The sequence below is a fragment of the Cyprinodon tularosa genome, unplaced genomic scaffold (genome assembly GCF_016077235.1).
Source record: "Cyprinodon tularosa strain WSP-4 unplaced genomic scaffold, ASM1607723v1 ctg46, whole genome shotgun sequence".
Taxonomy (NCBI): Eukaryota; Metazoa; Chordata; class Actinopteri; order Cyprinodontiformes; family Cyprinodontidae; genus Cyprinodon; species Cyprinodon tularosa.
Window position 1 is genome coordinate 2,355,685 of NW_024039185.1, and position 15,252 is coordinate 2,370,936.

At 36.7% G+C, this 15,252-nt stretch overlaps 1 protein-coding gene and 1 long non-coding RNA gene across 2 annotated transcripts; one reads left to right on the forward strand and one right to left on the reverse strand.

Annotated features, from left to right (window-relative positions):
- Window positions 1-2,953: 2,953 nt before the first annotated feature.
- On the reverse strand, window positions 2,954-10,244 carry LOC119793743. Its single transcript, XR_005282131.1, has 4 exons — window positions 10,061-10,244; window positions 6,105-6,190; window positions 3,562-3,734; window positions 2,954-3,455 (listed from the first exon to the last, which is right to left on the reverse strand). It is a non-coding gene; the product is annotated as an uncharacterized LOC119793743 (long non-coding RNA).
- A 203-nt stretch (window positions 10,245-10,447) lies between these two features.
- LOC119793741 (stonustoxin subunit beta) lies at window positions 10,448-15,088 on the forward strand. The gene is made up of 5 exons (XM_038300979.1): window positions 10,448-10,633; window positions 12,425-12,466; window positions 12,563-12,625; window positions 13,304-13,446; window positions 13,591-15,088. Exons 1-5 carry the CDS (start codon window positions 10,585-10,587, stop codon window positions 14,017-14,019), a joined length of 726 nt encoding a protein of 241 aa, XP_038156907.1. The 5' UTR covers window positions 10,448-10,584; the 3' UTR covers window positions 14,020-15,088.
- The last annotated feature ends 164 nt before the right edge of the window (window positions 15,089-15,252 follow it).

The window sequence follows — 15,252 nt, forward strand, 5'->3', positions numbered from 1 at the left end:
TAATGGTATATTTCTGTAATGGTATATTTCTGTATACCGAGAGCTTTGCCTTCTATCCAAGCAGTTATATTCAGTAGAAGGGTTCTAGATGCACTAAAGAATCTTTAAACTGAGTTTTTGGTCATTTTTATGTTAATGTGGTAAATATAGCCTACTGTGTTTTTTCAATGTTATACCAATCCTCTAGATACTGGTTGCCATTTTCTGGAGGGGCTTTAACATCTGCCCCAAACGACCTTTGCATGTATTCGGCTTCAGATGAACAGTTCAATTTGAAGCACAACTAAAGAAAGCAAAATATAATGAGTGAGGAATACTTCATTTGTTAATGTAATTTATTCAATTTATTTGCCTTGATTCGACCCTTTATTGTGAAACACTATGATTACCAGCGGAGTGCTTCAAATAAGTCAGTTCAAATAAACATTTTGATTAAATGCTAAACAAAAGATAATCAAATAGGAAATAAACAAATAGTCTTTAGTCATCGAATGATTATATCTAACCAGACTCAACCCTTACCGTGATTAACTCGACCAGTGGATTAGTTTAACAGACCAATGAGCTGCATGGCAACTCCTCAGCCTGATGGCTGGAGTGGGTGGTTGTCTGGTTCATTGCTGTTCTGGTGGAGGAACGCTGCTTCTTACTTAGATACAAACTATCACTTCTTGAAGAATCTTTGGCACAGATTGTTTCATGCCATAACTTAGACAGCCAGATTCAAGGAGCTAGTCTTATCTTCCAACAGTGTATAGCTAATTGACTATGCACATGAGGTTTTTCTCTCTTGATCAATGAAATGTATTGCTTTCTGGAAAAAAAATAAAAAATGTTCCACTTTCTGTTTTTTTGTTTTGAGTAAATGCAGTTTGGCATGGCATACTATATGCTTATATTAAAAATATTATAAAATGAAAGATTTTTCTTCACTAGGGTCCTAGGTTTCACTTCTGGTTTTGAATCTTTCTGTATGGAGTGTGTTTTTCCTTCACTATGCATGTGGAGGTATTCTGACTTAGTCTCAATCCAAAACAAAATAGCTGTTTGATCAATTTTGTTAGTCTATATTGACCTTACATATCAGTTAGTATGTGCATTGTCAGCTCTCCTTTGTGTTTCTGTGTTGTTCTGTAATGGACTGTGACATGTTCATAATCTGTCCCTCTTTCTGTCTGTTGACCGTTGGAAATGGGCACTAGGCCACTGCAGACCCCACATGGATAAGCAGATGATGGATAGAACAAAGGATTCCCTTTTTTACTTATTATTCAAGTCCAGTAGAGGGAGACAGAGAAGTTTTTATTACTTCACCATTTTAGCAAACACAGACAGATTCTTGCTTAAAAAAGGATAATCAGTATTTTCAATACTAGACTGAAGCAGTATTGGGTCATATGAAATGTATTGAAGATCTGTTTTTTTATGTTGTTATAGTAAGATAAACCGTTTGGTTTGAAAAGCTTTCAGCGCTTTGAAAAATTGTATAAAAACTTATTTATTATGACTAATTCCATTGCATAAAAGGTTCCAAGCACTCAGTCTGTGTCTGAAAGTATTTTTATGCGGTTTAATGTCTACAATAAAACCTTTTCCAATTCTAGCTGTACATGCAGCTTTTCTTGAGCAGAATGTAACGTAGAACAAAGTATTTTCTAAGTATCCAGTAATATTCTCTAAAATATTTCCTTTGCATATTCTTACAATACCATACGCTTGTTAAAGACTATTTCATGAAGAAAGAAAGCTGAAATCTAGGTGTCAAAGTAATCACTCAGTACAGTGTAGGATAATTTCAGCTCTTATTTTCCTAAACCCTGTTTGTGTACTTGGGTGCGTTCCATTTTACTATCACTCAGGATCTTCTTTTATGTCACCAGCTTGATCCTCTGGCTCTGCTTCTTGCTGTTAACAGGGAGGGCAAAGAATGAAAGATCCAGAGCAGCTGAGGGTATGGTACAGTTTGGATGCTTCGCGTGACGTTGATGTATTAGTGTCCTGGTGTGGTAAGCTTATACCTCTCAATCATGACTGAGGACATCACAGAAAAGGAGCAGTTCCAAAAAAGGGCCGTCTTTCTTTCTTTGAATAGATTTAAAAGGAACTCCTGCGTGCTTCTGTGTATTTTACAAGAAATTAACTCTTCATCTATTTTGATTCTTCAAAATCACAAAACTTTGGCAGGAACAAACTTTGGCAGAATTGGATTAATACTCTTTGTGCCATGTTTTTTTTTTTTTTTAATAAAAAAATCCCTGCAGGTGCAGAAATTGAGAACCTTCTTCTGAATTTATTTGAGCAGTTTGATCCCATAAGAAATTACCTTTCTATTTGAAGGCTGAAAATGCAAACTGCAATGGTCTTTATTAATTATTTATATACCTAGGATGTTTTTTTTTTTCTGTGATCTATAATTTGCTCTGTATATTGTCTTCCAGGGGAAGCTTAATCCTTTGTCTGGATAACGCATGTTGGGAAGGTTTAAGCAGAATAAAGAAAGATAAAAGCTGTTGTTACATCTCAGGAGATCTGCACTACATGTAGTGTCAGGGATCTTAAGTTTATAGTCTTGGATATTTCTTAATGGAGCACAACTTAATATTAATTGGTTACGCAAAAAATAAAGCTAGCAGCAAACGTGTGGAATTGAGGCACAGACTTGGAATTTAGTCAGACTCGAGTTAAAAACTGAGTTACTTGAAACTTGACTTAATAAAATCACAAAAGGTTCAGATCTTCATACAACAACATAGACTTTCACAATGACTCGTTCCTTTACTCAGACTTGAACCATTTAAATATTCTTGACAAAGCCAAGCCAATGCAGACGCATTAGAACAATAGCTAGAGAACAAACCAGTCCACTAAAAGTCTCTAGTAAACAAGAGTCTGTACTAAAATGCTTTTAATACAATTCTAAATACAGTCATGGGCAAACGTCTTAGAATTCAATTCTTATTTATTTACAAATATATTTAATCAGTTTTACAGTTTTACTCTTTCAGTAAAAATATGCTTTCATTAGGTTGAATTATTGCTTGCTGTGAGAAAATGCTGCAGTCCAGGCAGCAACTATAGACAATATTTGTTGCACCTTCATCCAGGAGAAGAAAATCTTGGAAAGTAAATGAGTGAATGCAATCAGCTGAGTTTCCTTAGATAGAAAATGTTTCACCCATCTGCCTATAGGATTTGATTTAATTGTCTATGTAAAGTGACTTGACATGACAGGTGTTTTTTATTTATTATTTTGGATATTTAAACTACCAGTGAAATAATGATTTAATGATCATTCATTTTTTTACATTAATTATCTTCCTTTAGTTTTTCTTATTGTGTATCACAGCATTTTTATTTTATACAAAAACAACTTTACATTTAGTTGAATTTTTTATTAAGAGAGCAAAGCTGAATTCGTGGTAATCGATCTGTCATCACCTCTTGCATAATACCCCCTGATGAGATATGAATTGGTTGAAATTAGAAACACACGCAGGCCCATCATCCCCAGTCCCCATGCTCTGCTTTACATTCAGAAATTCCTGCGGGGCTCCTACTAACCTCCTCTGAAACTGCAACATGTCTGGTATGTTCTGTTCAGTGTTTCTGCCGTGAGGCAATCAGAGCCTTAGTCAGTCACCTGCTCAGGCACGCAGGAACTTAAGAAGGACGGGGTACCCTTGACATGAGCTTGGGCTGAGTGCCAATCACAGTAAACACCTCCAACACTTGGCCTGTAAGGCAAAGCGAGGAATGGATTCACGAGCCGTCAGATGCTTTTTATTTTATCTCTCTTTGTATGATCTGAGATATGTGTTATGGCAAACTCTTGTCCAGGTGATGCAAAGCATAATTATAGTTACATACAGCACAGATAAATATTTATATATATACATATATAGTGGGAAACCATATTAAAGTGCCAGTTGTGCTATTTAGAGTTAACAATGCAGAGGAGTAAATGATCAAAGTAAAAACATTTGCTATATTTTTATAAATATCAAGCCACTTAAATTTCTTACAAACCCTTTTTTTTTTTTTTATAACATATACCAACGGAATAATCCAAAACATTCTCTAAATAATAATCACAATGTAAATAAACTGGAATGGTCTTGTATGCATGGAAATGTTTGTTTAAAGCGAGGTCTCTGATCTGGACTGTTTAAATGTATCTCTCCATTCAGGAGATAAAGAAGGGAGGAGCCTTTTTTGAAAAAAATATTGGATCCTTGGTTAAAAACCTTATATTAAGACAAAAGATTAAGACCTGACATGATCACACAAGCCTGTCATTTTTCTGCTGTCATGTGTTTTAAACATTGGGAAATAAAAAAAAAACATGTCCGACTTTTCTACCAGCTGGCATAGAAAACTCTCAAGTAGTGCTTTTAAATGACCTGTTAATTAGGACTCAAAGAAAGGAATGACTACAGAATTTAGTTTAACATTTTGGAATTAAAGTCAGAAAACTGTGATTTGCAATATCTTAAAATTACATGCATGTACTTATCTGTCTCAACTTCCCACAACTTATTAAGTGCATGCAGCCATATTAGATACCAAAGTTTGCATTTCTGTATGACCTTCAACATTCTCATAAAAAAAAAAAAAACAGACCAAAAAAAAAAAAACAATACTTTGGTAGTGTTTTGTACAGTATTTGTAACCCCAATAAGTTATCATGATTGCTTCTGAGTTTAAATAGGTATACTTCTTAAGCTCCCCTTGGACTTACTCATTTAAGAACATATTTGGTCTTTCAAATTATCATGGATTCTTCTTCAGTGGCCCATTGGTTAATATGCATGATCCACATACCAAGGCCTTAGTCTTCAACACAGCAGAGACGGATTTAAATCCGACCCGTGGTCCTTTGCTGCATGTCTCTCCCCGTCTCTCATACCCCCCTTCCTGTCAGTCTACTGTTGAAAAAACAAGTCACTAGTGCTGTAAAAAAAAAATAAAATAAATAAATACATATATATATATATATATATATATATATATATATATATATATATATATATATATATATATATATATATATATAAATATTTTGCTATAGCATTAATATTTTCATTTGAAGTTTAGCTAGGCTCACATGAAGTATTGTTTTTTTTAGAAAATGGCTTAATTTGGTTTTTCAGTTCACTACTATTAAACACCCAGCAGTTAAAGACGTTTTTGCTAAGTACATTTAAAGCACACATTTAATAAAATATACTTAGCCAAATTCGCAAAAATGACACAACAAATGAGTCTATTTCACCAAGTACTGATTGCTTAGTCAGCTGCTCAGTCAATCATTCCTCCCTGTTTTATGTCATGTACTCTCCCATATGCACTGACATAGCATCATCAATGTCCTCTGAACAACTGCTGAATATAATCCCTGCAGTATTCTAGCTGTCGTTCCCATCAATCCTTGTTTATTAGCAGAAAGCAATAACGCTACTATGCTTACTGGCTTACTGGTGTGTCCTCCTGCTAGACTGCCCCATCAAACTTTAGCAAATGTTTGGCTACTTTGTAACTAACCTTAGTTCTTATTCCTACATTTACGTTTTAAAAATGTATTTTTTTCTAAAGGTACATTGAGTGATACCAGGCTTTGAATCTTATGGTACACAGTGTTCTATTTATATTGATTAAGTTTAAGTGCCACTCACATTACCAAATACCTCCCAGTTGACACAACAGAGCAGTTGTGTCTGACTCCTCAGTATTTTAGTAAAAAATTGTACTACGAATAGGTAGGTTGGTTTGATAAGGAGGATAAAACTGAACACTTAGCCAAACACAAATATCAAGGATAAAGCAAGAGAGCAACCATAATAAATAGGCAAGAATTGACTTTCTCTATCCTTTTTGTGTTCTTTGCAAAAAAACCTGCCAATTCATCGCGGTAACATACAAGCACAACAATGGAAGAGGTTTTGTACATTTTCAAATGAAAATAATAATTTTTAAAATTTTAAGAAAAAGAGGCTTAAATGATTTCTATGTCTAATTAATATGTAATTTAGCTAAGTCTTACTTTCTAAAATAATTTTTTTTACTATATTAAATTTTGTTATGCCATTAGTTTGGTATGGCCTTACCTTGGAGCAAGGCCTGAGGTTTGGGTTCGTTGGCAAGCACCCTGTGGATAGGTTCTTCGTTGGGGAGTCCCTGATGGGATCAGAACCTGAGGGGGAAAAAAAATGAGAATTGGTGCACCACCCAGGGGGCATGGTGGATAGTGCCCCTCTCTATGATTCCATAATTTTTGAACTTTAATGTCCATGTGTGAAACGATGGTAACACCTGAATGGGGTCATCAGTAGAAACTGACCTCCAGCCCTGAACTTGAGAGGTGTTTCATTATTGGACTTATGTGCAAGTTAGGAATTGCTCATCATGAACACCATATTCAAGCATAAGGATGTCCATCGGTGCACTTGGCCCAGGACAACCTTGGCCAGAACTCAATGATTGACTTTGTAGTCCTATGTACTGACCAATGGCTGCACATTTTGGACACTCTAGTATAGAAAGGGACAGAGCTATGTACTGATCACCACCTGGTGGTGGGGAAATGCTGGAAGAGAAGAAAGCACAACAGACTAAGAAGGCCCAAATGAGTACTGACGGTCTGCTTGGAAAGTCTGGTGGAGCCATCTGTCAGCAACATATTTAACTCTTACCTCCAGGAGAGCTTCTCTCACATTCCAGTGGAAGGCTACGAGCATGGAGTCTGAGTGGACCATGTCCTCTCCCTCTACTGTAAATGCAGCCATATCTGTGGCTGTGCCTGTCATGGCTGCAACCCCCAAACTTGGTGGCAGACACCGCCAGTAAGGGAGGTCATCAACCTGAAGTAGTATTATCAAGCCTGGTTGGCTTTTGGGACTCCTAATGCAGCAACCAGGTACTGTGAGGCCATGCCTTGGACGGTTTCAGAGGCAAAAAGTTCTGTCTGTTAAAAATTTGGGGAGACCAAAAAATATATATATATATGTCTGCCTCAAAGCTATTCTGGTAAACCATACTGTGCCTCCACAAGGGAAAGAAATGCTTTGTTAACACCATTTTTAGTGGGTGTGGTGAGCTACTGACCTTGACTGAGGAGATTTTTGGATGGTGAAAGAACACAGCTGACACGCCTTCCAAAGCAGAAACAGGGACTAGGTGCTTGGGGTCTGACTTGTGCATTACCCTGGCTTAAGTCATAGACAAAAACTCCATGGTGGCAAGGCTCTGAGGTGGATGAGGTTCGCCCTGAGTACCTTAGATCTCTGGAGGTTGTTGGGCTGTTGGGGTTGACATGCCTGTTCATCATCCCATGGCATTGGTGGACAGTGCTTCTCAACTGCCTGACTGGGGTGATGATTTCCCACCATAAAATGGGGTGTGTATCAACCATTGGGAGATCACATTTTTTCGCCTCTGGTCACTGTACATGCAGAGCAGGAGATTGATCTGAATTGCCAGCATTGAGTCAGACCTGTTGCATGTTGGACTCTGGCAAGACTTCCCCTTGTCACTAGACCTGTTAATAAACTTTATAGACAGGGTGCAGCCAGGGACCAGAGGTGAACCTGGTTTTGGGACCAGTAGATTGTGTCCCTTCTTTTTGCGCATGATATGGTTCTGCTGGCTCCCTCCTGCAGACCTACAACAGGCACTGTGGAGGATGACATCTGAGTGCAAATTAGCTAGAATGAGGATCAGCTCCTCCAAGTCCGAGGCTATGGTTCTTGAGAAAGGTTGCTTTCCTCCTTCAGGTCGGAGGAGAATTCCTGCCTTAAAAGGAAAAGTTAAATTGTCTTTGGGTCCTATTCATGAGTGAGGGGAGAATGGGGTAAGACATCGACAGACGGATCAGTGCAGCTTCCACTATAATGTGGATACTATACCATTCTTATGACAAGAGAAAGTTGAGCCAAAAGGCAAAGCTTTCACTCTACCATTTGGTCTACCTTCATATCCTCACCTATGTTCAGGAAATCTGGATGATGGCCAAGAGGAAAAGATCGCAGATAGAGTGGATGAAATTAGTTCTCCCTCGGAGATAGAGTGAGGAGCTCGGCCATCAGGGAGAGGCTCTTAGTAGAGTTACATCTCCACCTCAGAGGCATCAGCTTACATAGCTAAGACATCTTTATCAGGTGCACCTTGTCACATCCCACCAGGACGAGACCCAGGAGATGGCCTTGAAGGAACTATCTTTCTAGTCTGGCCTGGGAACGTTTTAGGTTTCTCCCAGCGAAGTTGAAGAAGGTGTGTGGGAAGAGGGAAGTCTGGGCATGTCTGCTTAAACTCCGTGATAAGCAGATAAGTAGAAGACAACAAGTACAAGAATTAAATTTTAAGCTGTGCTTGCTGGTAACAGGTATACATATTATATACCAGGGGTCCGCAACCCAAACTGCTCAAAGAGCCATATTGGACCGAAAAAACAAAAACAAATCTGTCTGGAGCTGCAAAAATGTAAAGGCACGTATGGCAATACGGGCTCTAAGTGTATTAGCCCATTATAAAAAGGACTAAGATGGCTTAAATATTTAATAAGCATTCATGATTAAATGTTTATCCTTGAGCAAATGTCACATAGTAGCATGAGGTGAGGGAGGAGCAGTGAATGCCCTAAATGCATGGACTCTACCATTCGCCACTTCACTGCCCTTCACCACACGGTTTGAATGTATTAGTTTTTCTTGCATTGATGAAGTTATAGAAACATGATAAAGGAATGTTTCAGCTTTGGATATGTTTCTGTTGGGAGGAGTTGACTGAGTCATGAGAAATCAAGAAGGAACTGACATCCATCAGAGCAGAGCTCTCTATCCCCGAAATCCAAAATCCTCTGTCTCCAGCATTCCTTGGTGTTATTTTTACTATTTGGATAAACACATACCTACATGATAGTGCTACCTGTTCGATCTGCTGACAGTTTTCCATGCTTGCAACAAAACTAGCAGCAGTAGTGGAGTTTGGAGATGCAATCCACTTCCTAAATCGGTCTTTGCACTCCTGTAACTTATCCAGAAGTTCTCCACTCACGCTTTTTCTCTCACTCCCAACTACATTTTTATCCTGTCTTCCCTGGAAATGCCTTTCCAAATTACTCGGTTTACTTTTGACAACCTCTCATTACAAAGCAAAAATGCAGGATATACTTCCCCACTGAGATTAAAAGAAGATGATTCGGTCTAATCTTCTTCGAATCCTCTGTTTTCATCAGCGATCTTACTTTTTTTCCCTTTGGGATCAATGAAGCGAGACACACCTGCCGCTTTGTTTACCTTGCACCGCTCTGAAACGTGTGTTGCAGCCTATGGCCGCTGATCTCTTTGGCTATGGCGCTGATTTTCATTGAAAGGATTGTTTACATTTATTGTTTAAATTTATTATACACATTTTTACAGCATTGGAAAACATAATGAATGTTTGTTTGACCTACTAAACACCATATTGAAACAAAATTTTTTTATTATTTTCAAACATTTTTGAAAAAGCTCCAGGGAACCGCAAAGGGGGCATTAAAGAGCCGCGTGCGGCTCTGGAGCAGTGGGTTGCCGACCGCTGTTATTTACATATACATTTCAACACATAAAATGGTCGTACATTTTAAATGTCAAACTGAGGTTTGAAATTTATTTTGGCTTAAGTAAAATTTGCTTTTTTTTTTTTTTAATTTATATATAATACACCGCAGTATACAATGTCTATGTGATAGCAGATTTAGCTTAAGGTTTAAACCTTAAATCAAAACACTATCTGCTATATTTTATCACCATGTATGAGATTGTGAACAAAAATATATATTCACATCTTTTTTTTTTTTTTAAAAAAGGATTGATTCATATTTTAAAGTGTACATTTAATGTCACATGTTTAGTCACGTCTCACAGGTGACTAGCTTTTATAGTTTTCTAAACGTATGTCAATATAATATTACAATTAATTAAACTTCAAACCAAACATGCACTTTATAATACCCTTAATCACAAATAAATTTAAGTAATGAAGGATTTCTTTTTTACTTTAGTTAGTTAAAATGTTTAGAACTCACGTTGCTTCAAGTGTGACTCCAGGAATCCTCCTGTAAAAATATACATCATTGCGGTGACATAACAGAGCTTGCTTGAAAAAGTATCCATGTGTTTAGGAGTGTGTATAGACATGTAGTGTGTGTTTGAACAAACTGATGGCCCCAACCAACATCAATGCATCAATGTTGTCACTGTGCAATGTGACAAGGTCTTTGGCGGTACACAGTAGAGGGAAAGAGGCAGGGGTTACTTGGTAAAAAGGGTGTCTTATTGAAACTGAAGCCTCCATCTAACCATTTAAAGGTAAAAACTCCTTTAGTACACAGCTCTAATTACAAATCTCCACCCTTCCTTCTCCTATTGGTAAGATTAGGTATGCTTATGCCTATGTATTTATCAGCTTAACCTCAGCATTGTATTAGAGGTATATAGGGGCAGCAGTAAGCTGCTCTAAAGGCATCTCATCATCATCAGAGAAATAATTACATCTCAACCAAAGACAGGCTCCTGCAGAATCTTAAAGAAGTTTATCCTCTGTTTTAAGATGCCGACCACCAACAGAATTATCTCTGAAACCCGAAAGTCAGATAAAGGTGAGCTTTCTGTATATAAAAAAAGATACAAAAAACTATTTGTAGTATATTTCATTGCATCGTTTTACATAAATACTAAGCTAAGTTTTAGATAACTTTGCACCATTTAAATTAACTGCATCTATTACAGTATAATGTTTATTGGGGCAGTAGCATGTGTATTATGTCTGAAGCAGATCCTGAGTGAATGGGTCATTGGAGTTTATGTCTGCTTGGAAAGCATAGTAATTCAATTAGCGATTTCATGCCTGTCATTATGAGAGGGTGTTTAACAGTTTTATTGCCTGGCAGCAGTGGTCTACAAGTGGCAGCATCATCGCTATTAAAAAGATTTAACACCCTTTCTCTGTGATAATAATATTCTGTATAGAGTAGATTATGATGCAACTGTAAAAACAGTATAACAAAAGGATTAAACTGCGAGGCTTCAATAGAGGAGTCTTTGTGCTTATATTTTTTTTATTTATGTTCTATATACAATATCATTACAGTATGTAAATACACATGGGCCTTCCATTTTTTCTAAGATCGAACTGGGATTTAAATCACAACATCTCTTATTTAGCTTTATTTTCTAACAGTTTATTGTTGTTTTAATCTATTTAATTGTCATACTGACTTTAGATTTGGGAAAGTTTAGACTACTAGAGTGCCATGGAAAACACCTCTGCCTCATATTAGCACTTGTGGAAGCAGGGTATTGTAAAGTGGATTATAACATATTTCTTCATATACACAATCATGAGTGATTGTATCAGCTCTAGGAATAAAACACTCATAGATTAAAAAGTGCTACAAAAGTTGATACAGGGGCAACAATTAGTCTTAAGTATTTAGTTTGGTGTCAGTTTGTAATGAGGCCATGCAAAGCTGTTATTTTCATCACCTTTTGTTATATACAGGCAGGTGTCCTTTGATGGATAGATGTGACACACGCTGTGCCGTGTAATTAGACTCATCATGTGAACTTTTTTAGAAGTGTTGACAGGAAGAAATGTTTGCATGGACTGAATGAGTTTAATTCCACCTTGAGTTCACAATGATTTATTGTTGTGTGTTTAGTGTAAGCTTTTTTGCTCTCTTAATATTAATCCTAATATTTCATCTGGCTAGGATCCACTTAATATTCTGAGATTATTAAAGGTCATAATTTGTGATTTGGCTGATGAGAATAATTAATTACTTATTTAAGCCAGTTTTGACATCTTAATAGCAAGAGATTTGTGTGCTCTTTTAATATCTGTAAATTTCGAAGAAAATGCACGCGTAGAAGTACTAGTCCGAGATACTGATAATGACAGTAGCATCAGTATACTTTAATGGTAGTTAACTAAGGACCTACTTAAAGGAAAGATTTATTCTTTGCCTAGAATTACAACAGCTTCCACTTATTTAGGGTTTGAGGTTTTTGGAAAACCTCCAAGAGTTTCCAGCTGTCCTTTTTAAAATCACACACACACTCTATCAGGTTACCCAGCTTATCTGATTTGTACAAACAAATCATATCAGGCATCACTTCTGATAATCTGGGCTAAACATGGTGAGAATGAAATGACCCCCCCATTAAAACATGTGAGGTGTCTGAGAATTCTCTGCCACCTGACGCAAATCCACCCCCAGCTGAAGTGTTGATCCATAGGAAGCAGATAAGTTTTCTAAGTATACACTCTTTTAAATTACTCGCTGTAACATAGTATGTCTGACTCCTAATTTTGCATTTGAAGGATTGAAGAACTTGACCTCCGTTCAGGCTGACCCAAATGAATCAATCTTCTTGTTTGTACTTTTCAGTTTATGCAGGAAAGAAAAATAAAGCTGGAAACACGCTTGCAGGTGAGAACAACCATATACACAGCATTAGTGACAGCATTAAGTAAAAAAAAAAAATCTATTTCTATTTATCTCTGAATTTTTTTTTTTACTCTACAGTAAAAATCCCTGTCTATGAGCCAAATATTCCTGAACCAAAATGTCGGGCTGATCTCATCAAACGTAAGATAATCTTTTTATAAAATCTTAGTGAGCTATACACAAAGCAGTGAAATCTCCAAAACTATTAAGAAAGAGTGAAATGTACAGTTTGATATATTACTGTGCCAATTACATTTACAGATTAACATTTAATTCCAGTACAGCAGATAACTTGCTAAGATAAGAGAAACATATTTAGCCCATACTGCATCTTACAGGTTTTACTCCAAAATTTGAACCATGGTAAATTATGTATCCCTTTAACTGAATACATTTGATATAAAAGGATTCATTGAAAAATATGTTTTATATTCATACTTAAATATTAAATTGCACTTTACTGACAGAATAAAAAAAATACTCAGTTAACTACGACCATAAATTCAAATTGATAAAAAATATCTTTAGTTATATTAGACAACACTCATTAGATGATGGAATGGGTTTTACCATCTGTGAAACTTTAATCCAGCATAAAAGCACCTAATTTTTCCACTGATAATTTCTTGCACCAATATTTAAATATGGTTGCATTAGTTTATATGCATGAATCAAACAAGACACATTTTTGACAGATTAGTTTTTTTGCTTTAGCTAAACAACTAAATTAGAAACTCAAACTCAGGTTTACACATAATTAATTTTTGTTTTATTTTACAACACCACTTTTTAAGTTTTTGTTCAATCATGTTATTTCAGACTGGATTAATCTGTCTCTGGATGACAGAACATCCAATAAGGTGCTGTGGATCACAGAAGATGGGGCTAAAGTGACCCGTATGACTGATGACATCACTTGTCCTGTATTGGACAGACCAGAAAGATACGAGTACACACCACAGGTAAAATATATCATAAAACCTAATATTTAATTTATCATGAATTTAACTGGTAGGATAAAAGTATGATGGGTGCTGTTACTGGTTTGGTCTGTTAATGATATTTCCTGAAAAGTATCACCTATATCCTTGCTTGTTTTCTAACAGGTTCTTTGCAAAGAAGGCATCCTTGGTTTCCGAGGCTACTGGGAGGTACAATTCTCTGGATGGGTTGTGATCGGAGTAGCATTTGAAAGATCCGGAAGGAGAAACAGCGAGGGGCCCTGTGGTCTCGGAGAAAACGAGGAATCCTGGGGGCTGGAATGGAGCGGCTCCTGCTATCAAGTCTGGCACAATGGGCATGGAAAGGAGATAGGAGGGATTCCCCATTATACCACAATAGGTGTATATGCTGATCAGCCCGCTGGTTTACTCAGCTTCTATGCTGTTGAAGAGATAGAGGAGGGAGAGGGAGGTCCACTCAGAAAAGAGGTTAAACTTTTGCACCAGATCAGAAGCTCGTTTAAACAGAAACTGCTGCCTGGTTTCTGGGTGGGGACAAACTCTTACTGTTTAATCCTAAAAAAAGAGGAATAGAGAACCAGACTGACATCTGAACACCAGATCTTGCAGTGAATAAAACTAAATTCTGCAAATAAATGAGGGTTGCTGAAAGAATCCCTTTAAGATAAAACAAGTAGGTGGAGAGCTTTAAACAAATTTAACTGGAAAGACCAACAAAGGGATTTAATATGTTTGGTTCCCTTTTCACTTGTTGTCTACCTAGACTTCTGGTTCTAGATTAACACACCAGTAGCAAGCATAGCATATTATTTCCACTATATGTAAAGTAATTTTAAGGGACACTTCCAGTTAAAATCTTTTGCCATTCATCTTCTACATCAGCTTCTTCTGTAGAAATCAACGGCAACTGGTGCCATTTTCTAGTGGTCTATGGGTAAAAGTAGGATTCACTCTGGTCAAATTGGCGCTCCATCACAGGGCAACAGTACAAACAGCCATACACAAACTCAATTATACCTAAGATTAATTCAGAGACCTTGTTGACCTAACAGTCATCGTTATAGACTGTTGGAACAAACCCAGAGGAACCCTAAGAAGGGATTCAAACCAGGAACCTTCCTGCTGATAGGCACCAATGCAGCTAACTGTGCAAAATAAAACAGAGTAGCAATTTTGTGAAGAATTCTGGAGAAAAATGCATTGTTTTAACCAAGAATCTCTTAAGAAAGTTTTAAGGGGCAAAAAAATGGCTTTCTGTTGCTTGTATTGTGTCATCATGGAGCACACTCAGGAGCATTTATAACATGGCAGATATGTTGGTTGGATAAAGGGCTTTCAAACAAGACACCTGTGTCAGTAACTCAGAAACAGGCTAGACCTTTGCTTACTGGTTAAGTCTTTCTACTAAGTTACTTAAGGATCATGGGTACATCAGACAGCATAAAGAGAGCTGTACGATAACCAAGATAAGAGAATAAGAAATTTTCCAAATATATTTTTTACACAGCTCATGTTTTTACTCATATATTTGTGTTATAACAACTATGTGTTATTTTCCCCCAATCGTTTCAAAGAACGCCGTTGATTATGTTGAAAGTGTGGAACAGACAAGGGGTTGAATAAACTATATACCAGCAAAAAACTGTTCTATTTTATTTTTTGAGTTACTTATAACTTATTAATAGTCACAAGACAATATGCAGAGATCTACAAATAATAATACACATAAATACAATACATTAAAACACATTTAAAAGGTCTCATTTTGATTTTTGGTTAAATTATGAGATTTGCAATAAGTCTGCT

What these genes read in the sequence shown, in the direction of transcription:
- LOC119793741 (XM_038300979.1), top strand. Translation starts at nt 10,585, where the DNA reads ATGCCGACCACCAACAGAATTATCTCTGAAACCCGAAAGTCAGATAAA. An exon ending in AACCCGAAAGTCAGATAAAG is followed by an intron (nt 10,634 to 12,424) that starts GTGAGCTTTCTG and finishes TGTACTTTTCAG; the next exon opens with TTTATGCAGGAAAGAAAAAT. An exon ending in TCGGGCTGATCTCATCAAAC is followed by an intron (nt 12,626 to 13,303) that starts GTAAGATAATCT and finishes ATGTTATTTCAG; the next exon opens with ACTGGATTAATCTGTCTCTG.